The 24,508-nt window shown below is 31.4% G+C and overlaps 1 protein-coding gene across 1 annotated transcript in view; it reads left to right on the top strand.

Moving 5' to 3' along the window:
- ASCC3 (activating signal cointegrator 1 complex subunit 3) overlaps window positions 1-24,508 on the top strand; it is a 259,616-nt gene that overhangs the window by 113,320 nt on the left and 121,788 nt on the right. Inside the window, exon 17 of the mRNA XM_006926271.3 lies at window positions 15,124-15,258. Within this exon, the coding sequence (XP_006926333.1) occupies window positions 15,124-15,258 (135 nt within the window). The remainder of the gene's footprint in view (window positions 1-15,123; window positions 15,259-24,508) is intronic.

Here is a 24,508-nt window from a genome sequence, read left to right on the forward strand (position 1 = left end):
CTCCTGTGTAGAATGGGAAAATAATTAATGCCTTAACCCTATTGAGATTTTTCTTATAATACAAACTTTGTTACAGTGATTGGAAAAAAAAAATTAGAAACTCCCTCAGAGATTATGACACATATAGTAAGTTAACTTGCTCTTTTTTCACATTATCAAAAAAGTTAAGATCCTTAGTTAGTTTCTTATTCAAAAATCTACCTCTAGTTTAAAGGTTTTACAGCGTTAAAGGAAAAGAAAAGTCATCTTTAACCTTGGATTAATGTTAAAACATCAGCCTTTCCTTATTTAGATGTGTATCTCATTTTCTCTTTCCTCGTGGTTTGTAGGTTTTTAGATGTTTCTTTTTCTAATAAGAAACCACATTTTAAAACTGACTAATAATTATGGATTAATTTGACTTATTACTATCTGAAGGGAATTATTTTTGTTTCTTAGCATTACTTCTTAGTTTACCTAAAAATTATTATGTACAATTGAAACAAATGTTACCATGCTAACTTTAATAATGGAACTTTACATTGGCCTTTTTGCCTAAAAGAATTTTTCTTCTTCCAGATACAAACATCTCTAATTCTTGGCACCAATGTTTCTGTCATAACAAATTTGTCTAATGTGACTTTTATTTGTGAATTATTTGAATTCTGCTCTTTTTTTCTGCCTTCGTTGCTCCTCCTTCCCCAAATAGAGACATATTCCCAAAGGAATATAGAAGCATAATTCTTAAGAAGGAGACGTTTTAACAGCTATGAGCACACACACAAAAAGCTCCTTCAAAAGCACCCGGAGGTACCTATATTGTTTGGCCATTACCTCTTTCCATATTTATCGTATACCTCTCTCTCCCTCATTCTCTGCTTTCCACTTTCTTGGCCTTTTTTCATCATTGAGATGCTCATCTATTTACCTCGCAGCTTTTATACGACTTGTTCCCTCTGCCTCATACATTCTTCCTTATTCTTTGTTTAGTTGTCTTCTACTAAATCCTTCAGATTTCATTTTTCTTCGAGAAGGCTGGTTTTACCTCCTTGACTTTTACGCCTCCCTATTATGAACTTTGTAATAACATGGTAAATGTCTTCTTTGTATTTCTAGCTACAGTTTTACTTTTTCTGGCTATTTTTGATTAATGCCGCTTTTATTATAGGATTCTAAGCCCCATAAGGAAAGAGGCTATCTTTGGTTTTGCTCATCATCATATTGTCATGGCCTTACCAGTACCTGGCACGCCGTTGGTGCTCAGATCGTGTTAGATGAATAAGTCACTGGGAGCTGTAGTAGTCTTCATAAGTCTGGACTTATTCTTAAAGGGTTAGGCAGCAACCAACTTCAAGGAAAATTTGAAAAGTAATTTTGAGTTCCATGGTAAGCTAAATGTCTAGGCTGAGGGGAAAACAACTTGGAGATGTGGAATGACATCAAAGATTGCTTCGGTTATAAGGAAACTTTTTTCTCCTTGTAGGCTATAAAGATCAATGAAAGAATGTTGGTATTCTTCTTAAAATCATTTCATTATATGAATTTACTCTTAATATTATTTCATCTAGTTAGTCTTTTCTGTTGTACCTATTAAATTGTCTCATTTTCTCCTAATTTAACATATCCATCTGTATTAGCTGTATATCATGATATAGACATCATTTGTGCCACCAGTTATATTAATATGTTATTTCTTTCTTTTTTTCTATTTATTAAGCCCTTGAGAAGGAGTACTTTTGAACCCTTTTAAAATTTTACATTTTTAAGAGAACATAGAAAAATTCCATTTTTCTGAAATATAGTTTACCATAACAGTACTGAATTATGTTCTTGAAATTTTATGTATGAGTTTCATCATTAACTTTGTGATGTTCTCTTCATTTGCAAAGGGAATACTTTTTAATGATGAATATTAGTGTTGCATTTTTCCATCATTGCTATTAACATTACTTTTTTCTTAAGTCTTTAAGAATTTTCCAGTTACTGAAATGATACATTCTTATAACAAGTAAAAGCAACACAAAAGTATAAAAACAAAATAAAAGCATATAGAATGTTTGAAAGATTCTGTATAGATCCATAGCTAATTTAAATCAAGTAGTCCAGACTTAGGAAATGAATTTATTAGATTATTTGGTAATTCATGTGATTTTTGTCATCAAAGCATTAGATTACAGTAAATATGAAATTATTCAGTTCAAGAACATAAAAGAAGCACTGACTCACTTATGGTATTCACTTTTATGAAATACTTTCTATATTTAGGATTTTCGTTAATTTTATTGAAAAGAAAACTTAATTCACGTGTGTTTATTTTATACTGTCATTTGAATTATTTATATTGTTTAAATAAAAATAATAATATAGACTTGAAAAGTGTTAAAACAGTGTTTGCTTGTAATCATTTTTCTGTCTTTTATAACACCACAGAAAATTCTCTAGACAGTAATTCAGAATATTTTATATTAAATTGTCAGATGTTAATTTGACAGTTATTTATTTCATTTTAGAAAATGATATATTGAATCTCTTTATTGCTTGGTTTCCAGCTGATATTTGGACTTGGAAGCAGTTGGGAGATATATATAATAAATTTAGTTACCACAAGAATATGTTGACTATATATTTATAGCTATCTTTTGATAAGATTGAGCAAACATTATTTTTATTAAAACTGAGTATAAAAATTGTGACCCGAGGAAATCTGATACAACTATTCATGTGTTTGCTCATGGTGCAAAAAGGGGAACTGAAAACTCAAACTCAGTTAACCATTGCAGATTTTTACTATCTTGTCTGTAGCCGTTTTGTTTTGTTTTGTTTTGTTTTAAACGGGTTTTTGTTGTCATAGTAGCATAATGAAGTGCGAAAGAGTGAAAAGAAAGAATATTATTAATATTGTAAAATAGGATTTTGTTTTTAAGAGAACATAACAGTCTCAGAATTAAGAATTCTCTCTTGAGAATATTAAATTCATTGTTAGGTTATTAGGAATTATAAATACTGATTATTGTCTAAGAAAAATGAAAAATACTGATAGAAGCCTCAAAAATTAATTTTTATGTTGTTATTTTATGAAATTAGATTCAGTTCAGGACATCTTATAATGTTGAATAATAATAGGCCTTCAAGTCTAGTGGCATCGGTAGAAGTTAAATTATTAGCTCACTAATGAATTTTATTTGCATAGTAATAGGCTAGCCAATTTTGCTTAATTTGCTCTACAGAATAGATGTTGCTATTTTAGGGCTAACAGTAACAAATGCCAATGCATTTTGGACTGTCATGGAGGCCAGTACAGCATTTTTCTGTGTGTGATACTGTAATGTATTGAAGAAAGGTTCTTTATTCTGTCTTATTAGCCTTTATTGGATTGACATAGGTTTAGCAATGAATTAACTTGATCCACATTAGTCCTATGGGGACTACTAACTAAGAACCATGTAGTCTAGGTCACATCATTCTGATTTTAGCCATATTCAAGAACATCTTTGACACAGCATGAATTCAGAGTATATGAATTTTAGAACTTTATTTAATTATTCATTACAAATAGGTTGGCTTCAATATATGTTCCTTAAAATTTTTGTTTATGAGCGTGTGTCTATATGAACTTCTTAAAATGAATAATATTTTATAATCTTTTACTACTTATAGACTAAAATTTTAAATGGAAATGGAATTCCAGACTTATAAACTTCTGAATTACTGAGAATGGTTCATGATTTGCAATCTCTTCTGTAATCTCTTTGCCTTGTTAAAGGTCAGAGCTGCAGTGGGTAGAGTTGCAAATATAAACACTGCTACACTTTCTTTTAGCACACAAACTTTATCTGGGTCATCAGTCTTAATTCTACATATTGAACGGAATAGAGATGGTTTTAAGAGTAAACTAAGGCAATATTGGCAATATTCAGCAATTATTTATTGAATACTCAGTGTGTGTCAGAGACTGCTGATGACAGAAAGCAGAAAGAGGCACACTGCATTAGTGTTGCTTATAATCTTATGAGGGAAACAAAGGTTAATCCAAATAACTATACATAAAATGTAAATATACAGACCGAATAAACTTTCACCCACTCGTTTTAGATCTATTGATGATTTTCTAACTCTATCATTCCTTCATTTCTACTGTATGTAAGGAAGTACTTCTTCCTCCCCCGTTTATTAACTAATTTGTCTATCAACTCAGGTTCTTATTTTACTCAAAGGGTTATAATTCATTATTATATTACTTACTTTGATGATCATAATGGCCCAAGTTTGGCAAAGGGAACCCCTTCAATCTGACTTCTTTGTCCTTTTCATATGCCCCTGTCCCAGATTTGGAATTAATCATTTATGCAAGCAAACTTGTTGTCCTTTTAGTAGAGAATGGTATTTAGAAACCAGCTAAAAGTGTTTTATTTTTTAAATGCATATTTTTACTGAATTTTTCCCAAAACTATTATCCAGAAGAATGACAGAGATGGTGGATGTCTAGAATTTTCAACTTTTTAACAAAAAGGAAGGACAGTGTTTCAGTTTCTTTTGACTAAAAGAGTTCCTCTTCTAGCTGTTATTTTCAGACTGCTTCAGGTTTCTCTGAGAGTAGCACAGGAACTACTGAGGTTGGGAGTAGCAGAGGTATGCTATTTGAAGAGAAAAATGAGATTTGAATCTCTCAGGTCCACTTAAGTAGGTTGTGTGTGTGTGTGTGTGTGTGTGTGTGTGTGTGTGTGTGTGTGTGTGTGTGTGTGTGTGTGTGTGTGTGTGTGTGTCGACAAAGAGTTTCTTGGAAGAAAGATTTCCACAGTCAAAATAAGTTTTTAATGTACTTTCCTACATCATTAGTTTTTTACAATTTACACCAAGATTAGTCGTTTCTGTTCTTATGGCGATACCAAATAGACTAATCTTTCACCAATGGGATATCAATTTAGCTTTCCTGTAGAGGTGGGATTTGGTCTTACACTTTGTCATGTTTACTATGTTGGACCAAGCATAACCAGTAGTTTCCCCCGTGGGCCTCGAATACCAGCTTAAATACTAATTGGATATACTGGCTGAATGAGGTAGCCCAGAAGTTTTCAAATGTAATTTATTCACCAGGCATGATTCTTTCGTCTCTCAAATCAGGTACAAAGTCATGAATTTGTGTATATGATGAGACAGGCCTGTAGCTGAAAATGCTGCACCAATTCTGCAAACTGCGGCAGAAGGAGAAAGTAGAGGGTATTCCTTTTCACAGCACCCCGTCTCCCAGTGCTATGGCTTATCCTCAATAATTGTGAAATCTTCTCACAGAGAGTTGCACAGTTCATGCTATCTTTACTGACCTAAACTTAACTCACCTTTTATGTAAATTCTTTTTACATAAAAACCTCTAACAAAATCAGCTTTTTAATTGAAATGCTTTTTTTACACAAAAAGCAGTTATAGGTGTGTCACAAATTTATTAACATCACTTATAAAGAAGAATATGCTTTATAGACATCTTAAATATTCTATCATTGGAATTTGAATTATTGCCAAAAATTCTGTTGAAATATATTATTTACTTAAACATTTTGCCAAAAATTCTGTTGAAATATATTATTTACTTAAACATTTACTTAAACAAAATAGATAATACTCTAATTTTTTCCCCTTAAATTGTATGTTATACCTATTACATCATATTTTTATCATTTCCTGATCAGGTCTTTAATAATTTTATTTCAGAAGGAAAGTATTTTAAAGACAATATTGTATAGATCATCATTATGTTTATTTTGACATTGAATTTGTGAAAGCATCATGAACTTCATTAGTTCACCTTCATATTACAGATGACAAAACAAAAGCTTAATAATATGCCCAAAGTCAGACATCTAATAAGCTTTTCAATTAAAACTAGAACCTTAGCCTTTGCACTTCATTTTTCATGTTTTTACCCCTACAAAACTGACATTTTCATTTATTCAGTTATTGCTCTGAGAAGAGAAGAGAACGCAGAGAATATGTTTGTGAATTCCACTGAAAAAATCTGGCCTGAGGAAATCATCAGCAGTATGTGCAAAAAATCAATAGCAACTCAATAATTTCTGGTGATAATTTAAAAAAAAAAAAATTCAATCCTTTCAAAAAAGTATATGATCTTTCAATTATTACAAACATCTTTTTTTTCACGTTTTTAAGAAATGGATGCCAATATATGCTTTTTAAATTTTTTCAAATTTCTCAGTAGAATTGTTCAAATTGATACAGCTTTAATAATACAGAATATAAAATCACATTAAACTGTATGATCAAGGTGAGAAGATGTTAGTCATAAAGCCTATATACATTTAAACAAATCATTTCTTCAGCAAATTATCTTCAGTGCATACTTTTTAGTATTAAAGAATAAAGAACATAGAACTCATCTAGTGTCAAACCATAAAAGCTATCATGGAAAACAGTCTTGAGAACAGATGTTGTTTAGCTGAGAAAAGAGCTATTATACTGGAGATATGATAGAACTTTTAAAATATTTGAATTGTTATGTGTTAAATAAAACAAGTGCACTTCTTTCCTGTTGTCTTAGAGGACAGTACTGATCTTGATCCCAGTGACTGGGATGTGTAGGGATCAGATTTGGAGTGAAGGTAAGGAAAATCTTTGTAAAGCAACTAAACCTTTTTTCCTACTGAGTGGGCCATGTACCAGACTCTTCCTAGTACTTTCTAATTATTGTTTGTTGTCCCTACAGCAACCTTACAAAGCAGGTACTATTTTCTCCACTTTACAGGAAAAACAGGCACAGGTAAATTTGCCCAAGTTCATCTAGTATATAAATGCTGAGTTATGATTGAAACATAGGTGTATTTGATTCTAAAACACTGCTGGTATTCAAAATAAGTCTGTATGTCGTATAGGTTATTTTGACATCAGATAAGAGTTTGGTCTAGATTGCTAAGAAATTTTTCATAAACAAAAAATCTAGTTCACATGTATCAAATTTAAATAATTATGAGCAAGTAAAATTAGTATTCTCGATTATATTTATTTAACAACTTTTATGTTATAAAAACTAGGTGAAAATTAAAACACTTTCTATGCTTAAGACAATTTTAAGGTATAAAATAGTTTCATTTGTAGCATATACAATATTGTTAGTTATTTATGTTTACAAATATACTATCTAAGCTCCAAAGATGAATTTGGATCTCAAATTGAATGTATAAATCTATATAGTGCACATATGAAACAAGACCTGAATGGTGGTTACCAGAGAGAAAGAGGAAAGAGGAGGTAGATAAGGGTAAAGCAGGTCAATATACATTGACAGAAGGAGATTTGATTTGGGGTAGTGAACACATAATGTAATATACAGATGATGTATTAGAGAATTGTACATTTGAAACCTATATAATTTTATTAATGAGTGTCGCCCCAATAAATGTAATAAAAATTTTAAAAGAATTTATAATTTATTCAAGCATCAATTGGATAAATTATATTATCTCTAAAATGTAGATATGCTTAATGTTTTAAGAAAATTAATGCTCAAGAAAATATTATTTTCAAGTGAGTTAAAGAAAGTTTATAGGAAAGGAAAACTACATTCAAAATATTTACCATTTTAAAATTATGTTTTTAAAAAGTCTTTTTCTCTATTTTTTGTGGTCTTAACAATTTAGAGACTGTTGAAATATAAATATTTTATGCTACTAACGATATTGTACAATGTCCTGATATATGGTGAATTGATTGTAGGATAATTTTTTTTATAGTGGACTTAGCTAGAAATATGATGATATGTTTTGAACAATAGGAAGGATTTAGAGAGAGAATACCCTAAGGCCAATAATGAAGAAACTTGGAATGTCATGACCTTCAAATCAAGTAATTTGCTAACTTTGAGTGAGGACCCCCTTTTTCTTTTTTTTCTTTTCGATTTTTCCTTCCTTCATATAGTTGTTCATGTAACGAATGATAGCTTCTTTGTTCACCATCTTACCAGACTCCAATCCTGACCACAGTAACTAGATATAAATAACGAAGCCACAAGAATCAGTACTAGGCTTAAGTATTGACTTTTATGTCCCCCAGTGCCTGTCATATAATTGTTAGATGATCACAGACTTGAGGACAAGTTTTGTTAAGAGCACAAAAATAGCTAAAATTAAGAGGTAGTGAGTGATAAATACTTAAGAGAGAGGCATATGAATTCTTTGTATGTTCAAAAGAATAAAAGTATTGCTTGTATCTGGAAGCATCAGGGAAATTTTTATTATTTTAATTTAACCATAATAGGAACATCCACCTCCCCTATGTAAGTATAAAGGTTTCTTTTCTTTTTTTAAATGAGTTTTTACAAACACATGTATTTTTCTGGTAGTTCAGCGGCTACAAAGCTGTATTTTAAAATGTTTAAGTGAAAGTTTCTTGTATAAGCTCTATCGCAAACAACAATACTAACTCTCAGGGATACCTCTCTACTTTCTTGCTCATTTTCATTTTTCATAAAAATTAGAGTTCTCCTTTTTTTCTTTAAATAACCTCACCTTTTAAAATTGTTCTGTCCATTTCCTGTCAAATTACAATTCAAAAATCATCTTTAGGTTTTGTCTGTGTTTCATCAATTTTTTTTTTTACACTTTCTTGAGCCATATTTTCTTTATTATCCTGTAATGTATATTCCTTTACAAAAATCCATGTTTTTTCACGATGATGACCTTCTAACTGTTCATTTTATAATCTTTCTCTAACAAAAAATAACTTTTCAAGTATATTTTAGTGGTATCGTTTTTTTCTGAGTCTTGAATGAATTTTTTCTTTATCTTCGTGTATATTTTATAATGAAGATGTGTTTTGCCTTTCAAGTTCACATGTCCACTTTTGCCAAAGTCTGTATTCACCACTGTATGGAATATTCTTTCTTCTCTGTACCTTTGACCTCTGTTTACTTTCTCTTGAAATGCTATTTATTTTCTTCTGTTATATCATTTCTTCCTTTTCTTCTTAAAGCACTTCTAGGTAAACTAAAAGATAAATTTGTCACTTAGATCAAAAGTACAGCCAGCATCGTTATAAGTGCATTGTTAAATATGTATTCTTTAAATTTTTACCTTGACGCTATAATTCCCTTAGCGATAAAATAATCATATCACATATACTAGTATAATAATATAATATAAATATACTCTTATAACCTCATTGTCATTATTGATCATTCCCCTGTTCAATATAATTTATTTATTTAATTGTAAAACTGTTAAGGCTTGTTTCAATGGGTAAGACAACGCAAGATATACAAAGGAAATGTTATCATTTTATCTCCCTCCTGTTGTGTTAATTAATTTGGTGGATGTCCATTCATATCTTCCTCTTTTTAAACACACACACACACCCTTTACACATACACTCAGGATAATATTATGGAAATTGTTCTTCAATTTGATATTTTTTCACATAGCACAATATCATGGATATCTTTTAGATCTGTGTATGTATATGTGCAAGAGCAAAATCCCACTCTGTTTGTACTACCGTTGGATTTACACAGTACTAGTGAAGTTCAGCATCTTTTCAAATGTCTATGACTATTTTCACTTCCTTGTCTATGAATTTCCCATAAGCCAGAGAAAAATGCTGACAGATTTAAAGAAAAATTAACTATTTTCCTACTTAATAAAATACTGTAAACAAAGTCAAAAGATATAGCATAGACTAGAACAAAATATTTCCAATGTAGAAAAAGACAAAGCATACTTTTTTCCAAAGAGTATCTATAAATGGATAAGGAAAAATATGCCCAATAGTAAACAGAAAATATCCAGAATAAAGACATAGTTCAATGAATAGTCATATATGTTTTGACCCAATAATTCCACTTCTATGAAATTATCCAACAAATATATTCACAAACATGTGAAACGACTTATATACAGAGTTATTTATTACAGCATTGCTTTAAATAAGAAAAAATTGTAAACAATATAAATGTCTATCAAACAAGGACTGGTTAAATAAACTATGGTATTTCTAAGCAAATGTAAAAAGTACATGAGGAAACTGTACCGAAGTGTAAAGATCTTCGGATGACCTGAGTGGTTTCGCTAGCAAGCATTGGCAGGCCTAAAATGAGAACTCTGTAGTAACTTGTAGTATCCTACAACAGATGACTCTTGGGATCACAGCATGCATTTACCTGATACCACAGGTTTGGTAATACGACCATAGCAATAAAAACTATTTTGCGCCTGCATATTCTTACAGTATATAAATATATCTGAAATACATCTGTAGTGACACTCTTTATTCAAACTATGAAATATGAAAAATGCTTTAACTATTTTTTAACTATTTTCTTAATTCTCCCAAAGATAGTACATAACAAAACCATTCTAAAAGAGAAGCAGCATTTTTTTTTTTCCATTTACAATAGCTGCCCTTAATGCAGGGCTCTCAAATTTTAACATGCATCAAAATCACCTAGAGGACTTGTTAAAACCATAGACATCTGCCTCAAACTCCTCACCTTCAAACTTCCTTCTCTAACCCTTGTAAGAGCCAGTCCTATACATATATTGTAGAACATCACTGCTTATGTCTGCCATATTGTATCTTTTCAGATATTTCCATTCTTAGTCTTTCTTTAGTGAAAATTTCTAGGAAAGAGACTTGATTCAGGATTTCACATTTAATCTTCCCTTCTATTGTCAAATAATCTCAGGCTTAAATATTACTTTTAATTTTTTGATTCCTAGTTCATCTTGCATAACATCCTTACAAAGGATGTATACCTAATACCAGCTCCTGTATACCTAATACCAGCTCCCACAGAGGTTCTCAAAAGATCCTGTACAAAGAGTATTAGCATCTCCATAGAACTTGATAGGAATGCAAATTCTTGGCTTTTCTCAGATCTACTTAATCAGAAAAAGAGATAGAAGGAGCATCAATTTGTTTATAACAAGTCTACCCATTTCTTTTGAAGCATTTAAAAATTTGACAGCTATTACTTGACTAAATTAGTGTTTTCACTTACATTATATCTTTCAATCCTTATGGTAATCCTGTGACACTGGTAAACTATCTGTGGACTGGAAGAAATAATCAAAGAGATTAAATAATTTGTTTTAAATCACAAATATTTGTGATTTAAATATTTAAAATTTAAAAAAAAATTTAAATCACTGATATTTAATATTTCAAAGTAGATTTTTTTGGTTTTTGTCAAATGTGTTCTTTCCTTTTAATACACTGAAACAATATCAGCTACATAACTATTCCAGTTTTTTTAAATGATTATCTGATCTTTTACTCGAGTTAATTTTAATCAGCATTTCATGTGAAGAACACTTTCATTGGCAAGTCAAGTAATATAACCAGAACTCAAATTCACATACTTTGTTTCCCAGTCCAGGACTGATTTCATTATATATTTAAACTAAATGGCTTTTTAAAACTAAAAATAAGATATAAAATATTTTTAAATGCATTAACCTAACAAACCTCAAATAAAAATATACACAGTTTTATAAAACATTTAAAAATTACCAACCTTATTGATTTGAACCTACTGTTCTAATCTTATTTTAATGACACATGCTTATTTAGCTGCTATTTGGTTACCAACAGTGTTTCTAAGATTAATTTGGATTTATTTCTGCCAAATGAAATAATGCTGTCCTCTTTGTTAGTTTTAATTTTCATGTGTCTGTTTAAATTAATTAACAAATTAACAAACCATAAAATCAAGTATGTTTATAGAGACCCAAAATCTTGTAGTGGCTTCTGTTGGAGCCTCTAGACAGAAAATTCTTAATAAGAAAAAGAGTTTATTTTACTGAACAAGACATGATGGATTCTCTAATAAAAAGAAATTGCTACTTTAAGTTGTAACTAATATTTCTCTTGGCTGCAGTAGAAAATAATTTGCAAAATGATAAGTTGACAAGTCGGACTAAAATAATTAATGAAGATTTAAGGTCATATTTTATTTTTCCTTATGTTCTTCGTATCTGTTATTTCAACAGGATTTGCATAATGTGGCATATGAATAATGGAGAATAGAAATCTAGTTACATTATAAAACCCTAGACCATCTAGGAAATGATGTTGGGGCTATACTGGTTTTATAAAATACCTTAATATTCCTTAATATTTCATATGTATAGGTAAATAAAGATAGGTTATTAGGGAATTTTTAAAATCATCTTTGTAGTGATGGTTTTATGTTCCTTTTTTTACTTTTTATACTTTTTATCTTATGAGGAGAACATTAAGTTGGTGATGATATTAACTAAGTTCACACAACAGTGCAGTGATCATTTCAATCGTTATTAATAATTCAATTTCTAGACTCCACATCTAGATGCTTTTACCCAGTTGATTTTAAAGGAGAATCCAGAAATCTATTTTAACAAGCAACAGCAGTGGTTCTGATGAAGTGGTCCCTGGGCCTCAGTAAGAAACTTTGAAAGAGAATCCAGCCTACACTCCGCTTCTATAGCCTACACCTTCATCTACAGATAAGACTGATTACTAGTGATTCTTTGTCAACATAACAATAGTGTTCCAATTTAGAGCCTTGGAACATATCATTTATCATTGTATCCTTGGTGTTTAGTATATTGCTTGGCACACAATAGATATTATGTAAATACCTTGGAATGGCATTAATGAAGGAGACCCACTAATTCTACTTTAGCGTTCCTGTGTTAGACACACTCTATCCATCTTTTGGGTCAGCTGCCTAAATTATGTATACAGTTTTATCTCCTGCCTTAAATTGTACATCTTTCATAGATAAGACCATATCTTATCTATTTTCATCTTTCCTTTTAAGGTATATGACAGTAAATATTTATTAAGTAAAAAATAATTTTGTTTTTATTTAATCCTTCATACTAGATTCTCATCCCCATGAGGGCAAGGACTTTGTCTCTCTTTTTCACAGCAGTTCTCTCAGGGCTTGGTACTGACTGCATGCTCAAAAATGTTTGACTGAATGAATAAATTAATAAAATAATAAGAAACTTTATTTTAATTGAGATTTTTTAAAAAATTTAATGTTGAAGTTTAATGAGGCTTTGTGTGTGATAAAATTTATTTTTATGTAAGAGAAAAAAAATCAGCTTTACCCTTTACAAAGAAATTCACAGTTGAAATGGCCCTACCTTTTGCAAAAAACAGAATGATAAGAATTTGACAGATTCTGAACTGGTGAAACTTCAGCAGGGCATTATGGCTAACAGAATTTTCTATCTAGCTTAGTATTAAACAGCTTATGGCAGTAATTACGAAAATATCACAGTGGTATTAAATGGCAGTCTCTTGACATGAGGTAAAGATGTTTCCCCAGAAAGCTAAAGAGCCTATCAAAATCAGATTTTTTTTTAGTTGAAAGTAAGGAAAACAAGAATTTTCCAGTATCCATGAAACTTTCTGAAATAAATTTTATTAGTGTATTCTTTACAAATATTCTTATGATTATATTTTTAAAAACACATTAGTAGCGGCAAATAGATTAGAGCTCTGACAAAGTGAAATCTCAAGCTTTTATATCCTTGAAAGCTGTGATTAACTTGTGCAAAATTTCTCTAGATGAATTGCAATGCTTGTTTTATGTTCTCTGACACTTTGGGGTTTTTTCATTGAGGAATTTCTTGTCTTCTCCAGATTATCTGCTCTTTATTTATAATATACCCCAAAAGCATGTTAGTTATTTAAGTGGAAAATTCCAGTTTCTTGAATGATTATTTGAGATTTTGCTCTGTGAATTTTAATCAGCATACCATATGTGGGACATGTTCTTTGACAAGATTATAAACATAAGATTACTATGAGTTAATTATATAACATGTGCTCTACATCTGTGTCACTCTCTTTTCTGGTCAAATCCCAGACCTCCTTCTTTTTTAACTTTTGTGTTAATCCTCAAAATGATCTCTTCTTTTACTTAGGTCAACTCAAATGAGCCTATTAATTCCATGACTCAAAACAGTCAGTTGCATATCCTCCTAAATGTGCAGCCTGAAAATAACACCAAAGTTTTAGCTTCCAGAAAAACATAATTAACAGAATATGGGGAGATATTGAGAAGAAGAAGAAATAAGAATTAGGAACTTCACATTGCTGAGGCTTAAGGGGAATGCCATAGTGACTCCAGAGAGATTTGGAGATGTCAGTCTGCTTAAAAACGGGGACTACAACTTGTCTTTAAGTCATCCAAAGTACTACCCACAGTGATTATCTTTTAGATTGTTTGTTTCAGGTTGATAAAAATGTCAGTTACTTAAAGATGCTTTTATTCATACCATATAAAATTGAAAAAGATCTATTGCCCATATGAAAGAATAAAATCACTTTTTATCACAGAGATAACTCTTTGGGAAGGCTGAGGTTGAGATGAATATGGGAGGAAGTGAAGGCCAAGGAAGAAACATCACAGAGGAGAGAAGGCAGGCCCTGATAGACAGCAAATACAGGATGCTAATCACTCCCTTAATTATTCTCTTCAGTTGCATTTACATTCCACCTGGTGAATGTCCCTGAACGTACTATTTTCCACTTCTCTTTGACAAAGCATCCAGACATGTGACTTCCCCCTAATTCAGATTTACATAGTCACTTTGTGAATAATTCCACAGAAAGGTCTACCACAACAAAAAATTACAAATACCTCTCTAGAAGCATTTTCATCTCCAACAGTCCCCTGAATTCTTTTTTAAATGGTTATTCTTAGACATGATTTTGTCTAAGGAAGGATATTCTTTATTGTTTTAAATTTCTTTAAACATCTTTATGACGTTGAACATTTCATTGTCTGTGGAGCAATAAGGCTCTTATATATTTTTGTATTCTGTCCTTATAATATATGATTGTGCTAATGAATCATGTCTTCAAAAGAGAAGATGCATAAATTAAACTCTACATTTTATATAGTTCATTAATTTCAGTTCTAACATCTGCTGTAGACTAATAACAAATAAAGCCATGTTACTGAATTTTATTTAACTTGTCTTTATCCTATACATACTTTGTTCTAAAATAAATGTTAGAAAATTCATGAACTGGGGTTTTATTTTGCAAAATTAATAGTTGTATAGATGGGGGGATTTCCAGACTAGTATTAAACCATCTTTGAATGAATTTGAATATTAAATAAACTGCTTTCCTTTATTTTAGGTGATGGTGTTTGTACATGCTCGAAATGCCACTGTAAGAACAGCTATGTCTCTAATAGAAAGAGCCAAAAACAATGGCCAGATTTCCTACTTTTTACCTACACAAAGACCTGAATATGGACATGCAGAAAAACAGGTAGGGGACAAATTGCAGCAAGATACAAGAACTAAAGCAAATATTCTGGCTATATTTATTATATGTAATAGGTATTTTATACATGAAAGATCCATGGTCTCCAATTTCCAAGAAGTTAATTTTACAGACTTAATATGTTATAATCTTGACTTTTTTCTTTACTTAATGATCTTTCACAGAATCTCAATGCATGATTGTTCAATTATTACTTCTTTCTATATGGTTATAATTATAATGTTTAGTTCTGCTCTTTAAAATATAGTTAAAACATAAAATACAGTTAAATTCCATGAAATATGTTAATATCTAATATATTTATTATTGTTCCTTTAAAGAAATAATTGATAATTTTTTTTTAATTTCTCAGTTTTAATTTCTAGGGTTAGTATGGACGGACATATCTACATAAACAAAAGGTCTTTTTAAAAATGGAAACATTTGAAACCAAAAAGTTTAAGAACAACTGCATTGCTATTCGGTGTATGCTCAAAAGGCCTAAAAAGCATGGACCCTCATTAGAAATGAAGAACCTCAGGCCCCACCTGTCTTACCAAATTATAATCTGCTTTTGAACTTGATTCCCAGGTGGTTTTATGCACATTACAGTTTAAGAAGCACATCTCTAGATAATTTGGGTATTGATAGCATTCTAAGATTTACAGATTTTACTTAATTATATCAGATAATGGTCTAGATCAACAGTGGGAAAACTATAGTCCAAGGGCTAAAGGCAGTCACCTGTATTTTGTAATTAAAGTTTTATTGGAAAAGAGCCAGACATCTTTCTTTATTGTCTGTGGCTGCTTTTTGGTACTATAAAGGAAGAATTGAATACTTGCTACAGAGACTATATGGCCCACAAAGCCTAAAATACTCCCTGTCCATTTACAGAAGAAGATTGCCCTGATTTATAGCTATGAAAATAAATTCTAAAATAAAAAATCTATGGGCATAAAATGATAGTAACTTCAAAGTATTTTATATGCATAACATAAAATTTAAATAATGTTTACTGACCAGTTGCTAGGTGCCAGACATTGTTCTATGCACTTTTACATTTATCGATCTTAGTAAAATATATTTAATTGTTATGATTGCACTATAAATTTCACCATTTTTATTGATATTTTAAATTCTGAATATGATAATGTGATGCCAATTGTTTTGAACATCAGATTCTCTTTCAATTTAGAACTACAAAACTTACCATTTTCATTTCTTTCACTTTATAAAAATTTCTATTATATAACACTTGTTATACAACGTTGTATTCTTCCAGTTACTTATTAATTATGAATTTATGAGTGTCTTTGAAAAGTCAGATTGGTGTATATAAGTCTTATTTTATTTCTTTGGAAATACAAAGCAAGTCTATTGTGTTTAAAAACCAAGCCTTGAGAGCCACCTTGTGGATTTCTGGTTATTTCTTAGTTCTCAGTTCTGAGAGCTATAACTATTCCAAATAATGCAGATTTATTATTTAATTGTTATAAGAATAGTGTTTAATAGTTATCAAGTGTTTACTAATGCCAGGGATTGTTTTCATTGCTTTATAATAAATAACTCATTCAATCCTCACAACAACCTATGGTATAGGTTTGTATCATTATCCCTTGATATGATGATATATGTGTAAGGAATTCAAATATAACATAAAATATTCTAAAGCATATAGAAATAATTTATATAGAGACTTTTTCAAATAATAGTTATTTAAAACAATGTCATCAAACAGATCACAGATCACTGTGCTGAAAAAAATGTGGAGAAATGAAAAGTATTAATACAGTTGGAAAGATTTGAAAATCCGTAGTTATTTTTATTATACGTTTTTGAGGGGTATTTTTATTATACTTTTATCCTGATCTAACTGTTATTATTAGATTTTTTGAAGAATGAATTCCCCAAACATTTATTAATAAATACTTTATATAGTAGGTACCCTAAAATTACTTTTCCTTTTTGCCTTTGTGTTTCTGAGACAAAAATTGTAAGACTTGTCCTCACTTTAATTTTCTCATGATCAGCACCACTATTCTGTCTCTTAAGATTCTTATCCCCATTTTACAGATAAGGAGACTGAAACCAGGAGAGAGAATAATTTTCTCAGAGACTCCCATGTAATAAGTAGTTTAGCCATGATTTGAGTGAATCTGACTCCAAAATCTACCCTTTTCACCACATTGCATCTTAATTGTTCAAAAGCAAACAGGTCAAATCCAGTCTGGGTTTTTCTAAAGTCTTTATAGCTTTGTGTTATTTTTTAAGATAAAATGGAAGAACATTTTTTTCAGCCCAGCCCTATTCCTCATTTCTCCCAAAGAGAGATTCAAAAAAGTTGGCCCCTCCATAGTGGATATTATTTGATAACAAAAGATAAGGTAATCTTTCTGAATGTTTTATCAAAGCTTTAGAATTTTAGATTTTTTTTTAGTGTTAGTTGTATATTTCTTCCTATTTCTTAAAGTGCCTTTTGAACTTGAATAGTATTAATATTCTAGCAATTCTAAGGAAGCTATTACTTTGATGGTAGGAGCTACTTCTTCCCATGTTTTTGAAAAATGAGAAATTAAGTACTCAAAACATTAAACTAAAATTAGAAGGTAAATTTGCTATGGTCATATATAGAAATTTAGCCTCATATGTCCTGTTAAATATAGCTAAATCCCTACCGTACCACGGTGATACTTTTCCCCAAAGTGTTTAATGTAGCCATCTCAATTCCTGACTTGCCAATTATGGTTTTTAAGAGCATTTCTTCATAGTTTTATTCAACGTATTATAATTTTGTTTGTATAAATAATAAATGAAAACTCCATTAGGCAAATGCTTGTGCTGTGTGTGTGTGTGCACGTGTGTAAGTAATAAGGCTATTTCTGTGCTTTAGCCACAGTTCAAATGAGTCTTATCTTCCCAGTAAGTAGTAATTACTTCAGGATTCCTCATATCATTCCCATCTTTAATACCAAAGTCACTTAAGCTGAAAAACCTACTATATTTTCAAATTGTCTACCAAAACAAGAAAATAGAGTAAGGAAAGTGAAGTACCCAAGAGTCGCTTAAGCTGTAGAGATGGAGCTTGGGGTTCCCCCTGGAGAAAGACGTGTCTCAGGAATTCCAAATGAAGCCCAAAGCAAGAGGGCACATTAACAGAAAAATATGACCTCTAGAAGCCCTGTAGCTTTGAACACCCAAACATTTTATAAACTTTCTCTTCTGTCAAATGGAATAGTAATAAGATAAATAACACCTAGTAGTTTACTGTGCCAAACAAATGGAGTGATATATGAAATTATTTTGGAAACTGGCTTAATAATGATAAAACTTTACATATTCTATTATAGAAATCTACCTAAAATATATATTAATAACTAAATTCAAAATGGTAAAACAATAACAAGCAATATGGATAAGTTTTCCTCATTTATCTTGAATATTATTACTTTCCTCCCTCTCCCACAAGGATACTCTCTTAAGAAGCCACAATTTTCTGTAAAATAGAACATACCTCAGGGAAACATAAGTATATCATTAGGGATACAGACATTTTTATTATTAAGCTATTATTTTCAATTATGATTTTAATTTTAAGTTGAATGAATGTTTCAGTTGAGATCTTCAGGTTCTGTTTCATTCAAGATCTCAGTCAGTTTTTTTTTTCCTTTAAGGACAAAATTTTTAACAGGCTTTAAATATTCCAGTGCTGATATGAGTATTTCTATCTTCCCACTGACCCCTATACTGTATTTCTCTGATTTATGGGCACTAATGTGGTTTGATTTTATATATATATTAATGATATTAAGAGGTGTTTTGTTTTTTTTTAATGGTCTATCACACCTCATGAATGTAGCTATTGGAAATATTAAATCAGAACTCTGAGAAAAATCCAATAATAATAATATGTGCCTCAAGCTACCTTAAAGTGTCATTTGTATGACTTTTTAATGTTATCTAGATATACCAACCACCTCCTTGTTGTTTTCATAGATTAGCTTTAACTTTTGCCTAAGTTAATGGAATCTGGCTTTGATACATGTTATCTGATAATATTGATAGCTTTATTTCTCTTTTGGCAGCTTTATAGTGTCAATATGGTCAAATAAAATTAGAATTTCTTCTTCCTGGAATAGATGATACCTGTTAAGTAAATACAATAGCAGGTGTCTGATAGCGCCCTTTTTCTTATTTTTTATTTTAAATATATGCAAAATGTGATCTTCTCAGAGGTTATTCTTGCCTCCACCCTGTCAACCTCATCCTTTTGAAGGCTAAAATAGTAATTTTACTGTCTGTTGTAATCACACAGAATGTCAAAGTATATTCTTTTTAAAATAAAATCAAAGAAAATTAATAAGAAACGGAACTGTGTGTTTAACTGGATTTTGGAAGCAAAACTTTTCTGTTTTCAAAAGGAAGTAGACTCAAAGAATAAAGCTTTGTGTCCAGGCAAACTTGGGTATTAATCTTGACTCAGATGCTCTAACATAGCCTTTTAACTTCCTCAAGCCATAATTTAGTACATACAAAGTGGCAACGATACCTGTGTCTTAAGATTTTTGTAATAAATGAGATGTCATAGATCTTGCCTGACACATAGTAGACACTCTGTAAATAGTTACATGTCAGTTTTGAAGGAAAGGAGATTACAGCTTTAAAGAATGATGACTGAAACAGACATTAAAAAGATGCTCAACTTCGCTACCTATTGGAGAATTGCAAATCAAAACCACAATGAGATACTATCTCACACCTATTAGAATGGCTGTCATCAACAGGACAAATAATAACAAATGTGGGAGAGGATGCAGAGAAAAAGGAAACCTTATACACTGCTGGTGGGAATGTAAATTGATACGGCCACTATGGAAAACAGTATGGTGGTTCCTCAAAAAAACTAAGAATTGAATTACCATATGACCCAGCAATCCTTCTTCTGGGTATTTACCCAAAAAACTTGAGAACATTTATCTGCAAAGATATATGCACCCATATGTTCACTACAGCATTATTCAGTGGCCAAGACATGGAAAGAACTGGTGTCCATCGATAGATGATTGGATAAAGAAGACATGGTACATGTAAACAATGGAATATTACTCAGTCATAAGAAAAGATGAAATGCTGCCATTTATAACAACATGAGTGGACCTTGAGATTATTATGCTAAGCAAAATAAATCAGACAAAAAGTTGAGAACTGTTTGATTTCACTAATATATGGTATATAAAACTAAAAGTAACAAACAGATATGATAGACAGAGACTCATTGATATGGACAATGGATTAGTAGTTACCAGAGGGAAGGGGTTGAGGGGGAGGTAGATAGGGGTGAAGGGGGTCAAATATTTGGTGGCAGAAGGAAATCGCTAACTTTGGGTGGTGAACACATAATACAATATACATATGACATATAATTGAATTGTACACTTGAAACCTATTTGTTTTTATTAACTAATGTCACCCCAGTTATTTTAATTATTAAAAAAGTGTGATGACTTAGACCACATTTTAAATTTAAAGCTTTTGGACAACAAAATATATTAAATTGCAAAAGGTGATAAACAGTTTGGGGGAAATATTAGTAACAGATACAACAGACTAATTAATATCTGCATCTTTAGATATGTTCTTATTTAATAACTAAAACATGAAGTTTTCAGTAAGTAAATGAGCAAAAAGAGGAAATAAAATAGGTAAAAATAAGAAAGAAAAAATTAAGTAAAATTGTATAAATTAGTAAACTAACTCTTAAACCCAATAAATTGTCAAAAACTGAAATAATAATGTCCAGTTCTGAAGATGATTTGAGGATTTGGCACACTTCTAGTTTTCTTGTGGCAATGATCAGTTTAATCCTTTTAAAAACATTTTGGCATGTAGTTTAAGAGCCAAACTGTTTTTCGTACTCTTTAACTTTGAAATCCTAAACCTGGGAATCTTTTCAAGGAAACATTAAAGTTAATCAACACCAAGAGTTCTGTTCCAACACATTATTTATTATGAAAAAAAGTTACAGACAGCATAAATATCCAACAGTAAGATAATTTTAAAGTAAATCATGGGTAGGCATTCAATTAAATATTATATAACTATTTAGAGCAATGACTTTAGAGAATATATGACATCCAATCCTAAATTGACATCAATTTTATTTCAGTTGATCGATTGTCTTGTGCCACTGAAAATAAGTGGCCAAACAGGTAAGAGTCTCTCTGTGCCTTTAAGACACAGGCAATCTCACAGAAGATTTAGAAATATATATATATAAAGCAAAATCTGGTAAATGACATGAGAGAACAAACAGTTCAATGGGAGCACAAAAAAATAAGTAGATTAATTCAGGCCAGTGGTTTCATATTTCAATAAACAGCAAGCAGTAAGGGTAAAGAATATTCCAAGAGGAGAAAGAGAACATGGTCAAAGGAAACTACTGGTTATATTTGGAGAATAAGAGTGTTCTAGTTTCACAGGACTATAAGGTGCATGAAGGGCTAGGCATGTAGATTTTGGCCAGAATGTAGAGGACCTTAAATTTCATGCTTAAGTGTTTAGATTCTATATGCAGTGGGGAGCTATCGAAGTTTGTTGGAAGAACCAAGTTTTATAACCAGAATATAAGTGCTGAAAATTAGGACTGATTTTCTTCCAAGCAGGGGAAATTCCCATGGCCGGAGTTTTCATTTCAATGTAGTCTAACATATATATGACTGACTTGGTAAGAGTATTTTTATCCCCAAGTTAATTGAGAAATATATTGACATACATTACTTTATAAGCTTAAGGTGTACAGCATTATGGTTTGATTTACATATGTAGTTGACCCTTGAACAATGCAGGGGTTAGGGGATATGACCCCCCCCAACACAGTCGAAAGTCCACATATAACTTTTGACTGCCCAGAAACTTAACCGCAGTTATCCCTTGGTATTCTTGGGGAATTGGTTCCAGAAGCCCTGCAGATACCAAAATCCAGGTATGCTTAAGTCCCTTATATACAATGGCACAGATCAGTGCATACAGTCAGCCCCCTTCCTCTCTGGATTCCTAACCACAGATCAAAAATACTGTTTTCAAATACTGTTGGTTGAATCCACAGATATGAAACCTGGGAATATGGAGGGCCAACTGTATATTTATTGAAAAAAAATCCACATATAAGTGGACCCACACAGTTCAAACCTATGTTGTTCCAGGATCAAGTGTTATGTGAAATGATTTCACATATAAGTGAGATCATACAGTATTTCTTTTTCTGCTTGACTTATTTTACTTCGCATATTGCCTTCAAGATCTATTCAAGGGATATAACATGGAACAAAGAACATGGTACTTTCTCTCTCCCAAGTTAAAGTAAATAATTGGCACGGCCGAAATGACATGGAAATTGGTTATGGCAATTACGCTAGTCATTGTGAATTGATTGTGTACATATGTGCCTCTGTTTTTAATGGTGGTCACTTAGTGAATATTTTGAGTGTAAGCTACCTACCGGTTACTGTAGTAGATCAATAGGTACCAATACAAATGAACTCTGCTATCAGCCTGATAAAAGTGGATTGAGGGAGACATGTGTTGTATCAGTCAGGATTCAGTAAAGGAAATAAACCACTCTAGATACATTTTAAATAGAAAAGAATTCTGTAAAATAAATTGGGTACTTAACTATAATGTTGTTAATATTAGAGGAATAGAAGTCACTACTACAGATGCCTTTCAACATTCATGAATACATGAGAAAAGCAAATCTTGAATGTATAGTACATCCGTTATAACTTTCAGCCCTCGTTTCTCCAAGATCTTGCTTGCCAGCAAAAGTCAACAGCAGGAAAATAATTTCCTCTTTACTTCTATTGTCTAGTTCTTGCCTGAGTGCATATAATTAGAAGAATGGATTTTTGCATCAGTACCCTGACTGTAAGAGTCCTGGGAAACATACAATATAGGAAGGCCTCATAGAAGGAGGTGGAAGTTGTATACTGATTAATATTCTTTGCTTTAATTGAGAGTGAAAATATATTTAGGAAGAAAAAGTAGCTGCACCTTTACCCTTATGGAGCTTATATTGGCAGGACAGAAAGATTAGTCAACTAATTAAATAATTTATTCTAATTGCACTTTTAATAAATAATGAAGAGAGACAAAGTGCTAAGGGAAAGTAAAATTAGGGAACCTGATCTAGACTGATGATGTTAGAGGAAGCTTAGCTAACAAAGTGACATTTAAGCTGAGATTTGAAGGTTATAAGTTCACAAAGCAAAAGTACAGCAGCAGAGTGTTCTAGGAAAACTCTCAGACAACAGAAAAACAATAGCATATTGAGGAAAGTGGATGAAATCAGCATTACTAAAATGTAGAGAATGAAAGAGAATGGCAGGTGGCAGGTTTGCAGCATAAGATGAGTCTTATGTTAGAGGCATGGGCCAGATTGTGAAGGCCTTGTATATCATATTACAGATTTGGTATTTTATCTTAAAACTAATGGGTTATGATTAAAGGAATGTGAAGAAGGGAATGGCATAATCAGATTTGTGTTTATTAAAAAAAAAAGATCACTACAAACAGGCAGGGCAAGTGAGAATGGGAAGACCAGTTAGAGATGTTTAATTTATTAAAGAATATTTAGGAAATAGAATTGCTATAGGACTTAGTGGTTAATGGGATGTGGATGGTCAAGAAAGAGATCTAGAAGTTTTCTGGCTTCTAGAAGATGTCTGGCTTGTATTGTTGAGTGGGTAGTTGGGTCATTTATGAAGAAAAAGAATAGTAGAGAAGGATTAGTTTGAATGGAAGGATGCAGATCATGAATTCCATCTGGACATGCTGGGTTTGAGATGTCTGGGTTATTTAGAGATGTAGAGTAAGCATCTGGATGAATATGAGTCTGATATATCAGAAGCACAGTCTGTTTTGGAGTGGGGAAACCATAGGAGTGGATATGAAGTGGTAAAAGAGCCTAGAACCAAGTCTTGAGGAATTCCAGTGTTTAATGAGTAGATAGAAGAGAATGAGCCAGCAAAGGAGCCTCCAAATCAGAGCAAACCCAAGGGAGTATAACCCAAGGAAAAGAGTGATTCGAAGAGGAGAAATGAACTTCTAAATTGAGTGCTGCTGTGATGGTCAAGTAATATGAGGGTTGCAAAATATTCACTGTACTTAGTAATATGGACATTGATAATCTTATTTAGAGCCTTTTCATTCACATAATGGAAAGCAAAAACTAGATGAAGTTGGCTAATGAGTGTAGATA

Source organism: Pteropus alecto, unplaced genomic scaffold (genome assembly GCF_000325575.1).
Source record: "Pteropus alecto unplaced genomic scaffold, ASM32557v1 scaffold7, whole genome shotgun sequence".
NCBI lineage: Eukaryota > Metazoa > Chordata > Mammalia > Chiroptera > Pteropodidae > Pteropus > Pteropus alecto.